The 7,900-nt window shown below is 34.1% G+C and overlaps 1 protein-coding gene across 1 annotated transcript; it reads right to left on the bottom strand.

Moving 5' to 3' along the window:
• Positions 1–747: 747 nt before the first annotated feature.
• LOC119642892 (putative fatty acyl-CoA reductase CG8306) lies at positions 748–1,669 on the bottom strand. Its single transcript, XM_038042190.1, has 2 exons — positions 1,329–1,669; positions 748–1,260 (listed from the first exon to the last, which is right to left on the bottom strand). Exons 1-2 carry the CDS (start codon positions 1,343–1,345, stop codon positions 1,044–1,046), a joined length of 234 nt encoding a protein of 77 aa, XP_037898118.1. The 5' UTR covers positions 1,346–1,669; the 3' UTR covers positions 748–1,043.
• Positions 1,670–7,900: the final 6,231 nt, after the last annotated feature.

Here is a 7,900-nt window from a genome sequence, read left to right on the forward strand (position 1 = left end):
GAATTTATCTCCACACCCTTATTCTAAGACTTTGGGGGGATTAATAAATGAATCCCTGGTGGTTTGTAATTGATCATATTGTACCGTATTGTACAAGATGTTTCTTACCGTGCATATCGATATCAATCGTGACTGTTGCAAACGGTTATCGTGTAGCTGTAGGAATTTTGAGTAGATTCAGATGTCCAATGATTGCTTCCTTTCAAATTTGTTAAGACAACATCATATTTCTAATTATCAGTTGAAAAGCAATGACGAGACAAGACACATGCAAAACCTAACATTCGAGGTACTGCGAAGCCTTGTAATACATCCTCCTATCTATATAATAAATTTTGCATCTCCACTTGGTCCAATAAACGAACGGCTCTCTGTTAACCCACCGCTAAGTTATGAATTGCAAACCATTATATTCGCTTATAATTATATGAAAGTTCAACATCTTAATGCGTTCAACTTAATTATACAAACATTAAATGATAATTAGGAATTTCGTAAATTACGCGAGTTACTTATTACATTATCATCTGAGACGATTTTTAACGCAAGTGAAAATTACTTGCGTATATTATTCATTATAAAATATTTAGAATTATGTCTTTTTAAATTTTTGTAATGAATTTTGGTAATATTATGTGTAAATTTCCTTCAATTTCATTTAATTAATATATCTACATTCTACATACACTTTGTTACCAATTCCGCGCAATTAGTATTAATTTACACCATTATTTATTATACTAAAATAAACAATATGTAAATAATACAAAAAAAGTACCTGGAATGTGCAAGCAGTCGCCGCAAAACAATATCCGCAATGTCTCGGAAGCGAAATTATTGATTTCAATCAATGATGAAAGCTACTGCCGCGGATACATGTCAATAGCACAGCCGCTGACTGCCGAATGTTTGGCAAAACAAACTAAAAAAATTTGAGGTGGCTCTTAGTACATCAAGGATAGGCAACTATTAACTGTCTGGAAGTTTCAAGAAGTTGCTGCAGAACAATATTTCGCATAATCTCGAAATTACAATTGCTGACTTCATTCACACACGAAAATTAACATGCCCATTTTGGTGTTTTCGAAGTATTCATCCCAATTTAATTCAGCAATATCCAAGAAGAAGCGTTCCTGGTCTTGCGCTGAAATATTTTTACCCAAAGCCATTGTATGCTTGTTGCTGTAATGCCATTCGGTGAAGATAAATTTCTCTAAAGTATTCAAAGAATTCCAGACGCTCTTATGTAAACGTATTAAACTGCAAGTGAACGATCAATTAATGTCTAAAAAATTAACGCAATATTCTTGAAAGGAAGGTAATATTACATAGGTCTGCCGCCCATTACACGAGTTAGTAAATCTAAGAAGAAGCCAGGCAAAAAATGATAGAGTATGGCGCCCACGTAAAGACGCCTGGTTTCTTTATGCTCATATCATTCATGAAGGTTTATCAGTGTGTTCGGATTTTTAATAAGTCCAAGAATAAAGAGCACTTATGTGTACGCACCTCAAAAACTACTATTGTTATGTAGCCCTCTATGCACCGATGGCATACAGAGTTCAAATGCCGGCAATGTTAGCTTAAACCGCGCATAATCTATATGAAATTTTGATGATCCTGAACGTTTTGAAATATACGTAATGGCGGTAAAAGTGTAAGAATAACGACATTTTACTTTTCATTGCAACACTCGCAACACTTTCAACTAAAAATATTAATACTTAAGAAATTTGTCCATCACTGTTCGCACAAAAAACACAATTTCTAAGATGTCTGAATTTCATATATAACAAACGAAATTCTCAGACATGCCCAACAAGTTTTTCTTGTAGGTGAAACTAAACGAAACCGAAACAAGCAAAAGCATGTTTCGTTATAGCGTCTATTAAAAATGTTACAAAAGGAGAATGTAACAATTCTTATTTTGTACAATTGTATTTCATAAATTCCAGTTATTTACTTACATATATGGTTTTCCTTTGATTACAAAAGTTATTCATTTAGCGGAATACAGCTAACCTACAACCAATTATTTTTGGGTTATTTCATAAGAATTGCATGGCTTTCCTAATATTCCATTCCTTGCACATATGTGATTATTTAATAAAGGTGAATTAAAGGATTCTGAATTAAATGTACTTTTCTTTATCCAACTATAAAAAAACAGGGCACTGATTATGTGTGGTGTTAACTAAGTTTCATTTGCGAATTTCGACATTTTTAGCTATATGCGTACACAAGAGGTGCGAGAAATGTTCTCTCAAAATTGTCAAAGGAGGGGCAAGTAAAATTGCTTACGCTTTGGGTGTCTATTGGTTGTTCTGAGGTAGGATTGATTGTTTAGAGTTGCATTTGTAAAAGAAAACAACTGTAAATTGAAAAAAAGTTGTTTACTTACACGCGGCTATTTAAAAATTTTAAATTTGTGAACAGCAAGTTAACTCGTTTGCGAAAATTGAAATATTGTCTTTTATTTATATTGTAACGGAAATCCCAAATCTAGGCATTTTCTACAACCAAATGTACATTCGCGAGGCGTCATGCAGCTGCAGACCAATAAAAGCGATTAGCGGAAAAGCAGACGGGTAAAAACAAAGTGCATATTCGCAGGCGGGTCATGCAGCTGCAGACCGATGAATGGTTACCAACAAAAGCAGGTTAATGAGTTAAAAATCAAGTCATAAAATTAGGTAATAGTAATATAATGGCAAAAATGTATATAAATAGAATATTTGTGAAAGACAGGAGAGTAGAAAAAGAATATCTGAGTTAAGCAGTCGAAAGTATTATCAAAAATAATTTGTAAATAATCCTACATTAAAAGAAATATAATTGCAAATAAAACAACTTTGAAGTATATTTCTCTTGATCAAAATATCTGCGATCTAGTGATACGGACTGTATCTTATAAAAGCGAATTTCATAACAATATAATATAACTGATTTGCAATTAATTTGAAAACATTGTGCATATTTTATAGGTAAACTTATATGTTAATGTATATATTATATCATATAAAATGTAATAAAAATAAAGTGGTATATATTCAAAGTTCAAATTCGCAATTCAAAATGTTTCTAAGAAATTCACATGAAACCACATGCATTACATGAAATTATTTCACTTCATTCAACTTTATCAAAGTTTTACATAATTTCCTTTTTATTTACGAATGAAGTATGATTATGTTATAGATTCTGTCATTGTAAATAAACAAACGTCAAATTTGCTCTTTATTTTTCCATTATTTTTTCGAAATAAATTTCAAATGACGAAAGCCATGCCTATTCTTACACAAATGGTTCTGAATAATGCCTTTCAAATAAAAGCTACTTAACTAAAAATACATAATTGTATTATAAATATATCTCTCTCTGGGATGTATGTTTTTGTGAGTGTTTCTGTAATTTTAGCTGCTTGGTATTAAAAAGTGGCAATCATCTGCGAAGGTTTAACGCACTGCCACAATAATTACTTTACGCGCTTTACGAGGCAAGCAATGCAAAATCACATATCTTGCATGCGTTGCTAAAGTAAACTCATGTGATGGGACTACTTCATATCTTCTTACGTTTATTACTACAGGAAGAAAAAATTTACTAAGTACTTTTCTGTAGTTCCTTAAAAGCTATTGCATTTTAGACTAAAATATACGCTTTAGTTACGTAAAGGCACCTACTTTTTATGATTATCTACGAAATCACGAATTTTTCCTCTCAACCAACGATATATAAACAGCAAATGGCTGATGATATTTTCCACCGAATATGTAGGCACATTCAAATTCGGACATACATTACACAGCAGAGATTGGTAACTAGGCGAATGATTGAGGACTTGTGCTTAGAAGTCACTGATCCTGCGTATTATCGCTTTTACGATTAAATAATATAAACCGTCAACAGGTAAGTAAAACGTTCCTATTTACTTTGATTTTCGCAGTAATTCCATTTCAAAGTAACAAGGACTTACCACTTGCACCGTTCGTTGGTGGTGACAATGGCGCGGTTACCAGAATCAGCAGCACTCCTTCTGCTTCGAAGTTGCCATTGCACAACCAATTTTTTGGATGTGTAACACTGACAAAGCATCCGGCGTGGGAAGAGGATTGCAGAAACACAAACTTATCCTTTGAGATAAATAGGCAGAGGCGCACAAAGATTGCTCGAGGCTCATAATCGACCATCGCAAAATTTGCATGGACACATCAGGCAATTTTGAAACGCATTAATATTGCTTGCAGGAGATCTTAGGGAAACGCCTATAAATCCTGGATTGACATCAACCGACAAGCGGGGCAACACATAAAGACGTTAAATTTAATCATAGGTATACTGCCACAACAGTTGCTAGAAATTGTAAAATTATTTTCCAGTATTCGAACTAATCATAAAAATATCAATTAGCTGAGCAAACCAGCTATTCTTGAGCTAAGAACAAAAACATTTACGAAGTAGACAACACTGCTCAGTATAACATTCGAAGCGAAGCAACCAAAAGCAAGTCCGTTCATAACGTTATGGAAGCAGATGACGTGAAATCTAATCCATTCACCACGTACTGCAAGTGAAAGTTAACGTGCTCATTATTATGTTTGGCAATATATACCTGCCAAGGGCACACCATTATATGTCATTTCAGTTTACGAGATTTCAATTCCCAAATGGGATGGTGTTAACAATAACCATTAAGAAAGCTCATCCAATGTTTAGAAAGTTTTGGTTTAGAACTGAACAGGGATTGCTTCTTACATGGACAATTAGAAAGAATTCGGGAAAATTTACAGTGGCCTTAGTCTTATCTTTATCTGATCTAGCTCATTTTCTTTCTTAACACTAAACCTACCATGCGAATTTAACACCAAAAACATAAATGCTAGTAGAGTCCGAAGAGCTAATAAAAAAAGTAAGAAGTGACGCAAGCCTATTTTGATCTCATTACTAAATTAAGAGAATATAATTCTAAAGAACAAAAATTTCATGTCATAAGTCATTTATCTGTTAAATATTTATACAATGGCCATTTTCCTGCCCCGTTAATTTGGATGTAAAAAATTCAACTCTCTTGGCAACTCTATTAAGAGCGAATAGAAAGTTTTTGTGCAACTACATTAGATTTTCTCAGAAAGTTTACTTTATTAACTTTTATGCTAATCTCGAAATCATTTTTATCCCACCTTAAAAGGATTCTTTAAATTTAACTTTTTGATAGTTACCTACATAAATTTTGAATCGTAGATGGTTGTGCTCGTTATCTTGTTTTCCTTTTTTATTTTCTTTTTCTCTTTTCTCCTTTCTATTTGTGCTGTGCCTTATAAGGGCACTGATTATTCATCCTTTAAGTAACTAGTACTCATTTTAAAAGCGAAGAACCGTTTGTTTGCGAGTATGTATTGACATCACCGTTCGAAATTTACTTGGAAAAAATAATGGAAAAATAGGGGGCAAATTTAACGTCTGTTTGTTTACAGTGATGCAATGAATAACAAAATCATGCAAATATAGATAAAAACAAAATTATGTAAAATTTCGGACGAAATAAAATGACGTCCAGTTCTATCCAATTTTAACAAACAAAATAAAAAACAGTCACGAATACTTACACAAATTTTAATCTATATTGTTTTATTTTTACTTAAAACAATATATTTATACACTAACACACTTATCTAAAAGGAGTGTGCAATGTTTTGCCATAAATTGCAAACCAATCTTAGATTTATATTGTAAGGAAGCGATTTCGCTTCCTTACGAAACACAAGTCCGTCCGCCTAAGACAGCTACTCACAGCCAGTAACCCGCCAGTCCGAACTGTCCGTGCACGTCCGTTTGGGGGTTAATTAAAAGACGAGCAGCCTCCTCCAACACCAAATGCATTGTAAAGAGAAAAGTATAAAACACACAGTGAATATGCCTCTGTAAAACCATAGACACACACACCAAATGCATTGTAAAGAGAAAAGTATAAAACACATAGTGAATATGCCTATGTAAAACCTTAGAAACACACACCAAATGCATTGTAAAGAGGAAAGTACAAAACACATAGTGAATATGCCTATGTAAAACCACAGAAACACACACCAAATGTATTGTAAAGAGAAAAGTATAAAACACATAGTGAATATGCCTATGTAAAACCACAGAAACACACACCAAATGTATTGTAAAGAGAAAAGTATAAAACACATAGTGAAAACGCCTTTGTAAAACCATAGGAACACACACCAAATGCATTGTGGAGAGAAAAACACATAGTGAATATGCCTTTGTAAAACCATAGAAGCACACCCCAGCACAGGTTAAGAACCCAAGTGTATAAAAGCTCAGATCCAAAACCGCACAATGTTTAATAGCAGAGTCAAGAACTCAAATAAAAGAAAAACTTAGATCCATGAAATCAAGTGTATAAAAGCTCAGATCCAAAACCTCACAATGTTTAATAGCAGAGTCAAGAACTCAAATAAAAGAAAAACTTAGATCCAAGGAATCAAGTGTATAAAAGCTCAGATCCAAAATCTCAAAACGTAATAGCAGAGTCAAGGACCCAAATGAAAAAAAAGAAAAGCTTAGATTCAAGAGACCAATACCCAAACGCATAAAAGCTTAGATTCAAAATCTCAAATGATTAACAGCAGAATTAAGAACTCCAATGTGGGAAAGGCTAAGTAGGAAAAAAAAAACTCAAAAGTATAAACACAAGTAAAAGCCCAGAATGTCTAATAACAGAATTAAAAACTCAAATGTATAAAACTATAAAAAAAGAGAACTCAAAGTGTCCAAAAGCATAAGGGAAAAAAACCCACAACGTGCATAAAAAAGGCATGAGTTGAAAACACAAATGTAGAGAGCATAGGTATGTAGTAAAACATAAGTATAAGAGCACAACACGACTTATACAACTAAGTAAAATCGAAACAGTAGGAACGCAGCTCAAACATACACAGAAGCTACAGCAGCATTGCACAAACGGGATAGCACCGTTAGGTCACATTGAACCTTCAAATAATGTACCAAGCTGATAGTACCGTTAGGGCAAACAAAATACACAGAATTGAACTTAGGTAGAGAATAAGGGATAATCGTGCAAAATGCATAGACTGCCGCACCACGCTGTAAAAAGCACAGACACCCGCAAAGTATATAAACTGCAGTAACTTTGCATAGCACCGTTAGGGTAAACAAAACAAGCAGAATTGAACTTAGGTAGAAAATCTATACAGGCAAAACGAACAAACTTCAGCAAGAATCTCTATGTGTAAAAATGGGCAGAATGTGTAACATCGTTAGGGTATACCAAATTTGCAGGAGCAGGTACTTAGGTAGGAAAAAAATAATAACATACGACAATGCATAAACTGCATACATAAACATGCCAAGCATGTAGAGATACACAAAGCAAAGCATATGGAAACACAAAGGCATAGAAAGGCACAAGCACTCACATACTTAACGGTGATTGAATCACGCGATTTGGTACCTGAGTGCCTAGTGAGTAGACATTGGAACGAAAATAGTAATAAATTAGATGTAAGTTGGTTTTAAGTTGTGTATAAGTAGGATCATGCACGTCGTAACTAAGGTTGCGACTACAGCCAACCTAAGCTAAGCATACACATAAGCATAGTACCTCAAAACTCATGTAACACATAGAACATGTTGACAATAGGACAAGCGAGTGAGACTCAGGCTATAAAAGCACAGCGCATCGCACAGACTCGTTCAGTTTGGTGTCATAGCCGTCTAAGGAGGTAAGTGCTCACGAACAAATCGACAAGTTGATCTTTATTAAGAGTTTTTTTTGTGACTTACGGATAGGGGATGTGCTGACTTAGCTGTTAGTCGCCATCCCTGAAGGACTTGCAGGACTATTGACTCACGGATAGGGGATGTGCTG

The sequence above is a fragment of the Glossina fuscipes genome, unplaced genomic scaffold (genome assembly GCF_014805625.2).
Source record: "Glossina fuscipes isolate IAEA_lab_2018 unplaced genomic scaffold, Yale_Gfus_2 273, whole genome shotgun sequence".
NCBI classification, from domain to species: Eukaryota; Metazoa; Arthropoda; class Insecta; order Diptera; family Glossinidae; genus Glossina; species Glossina fuscipes.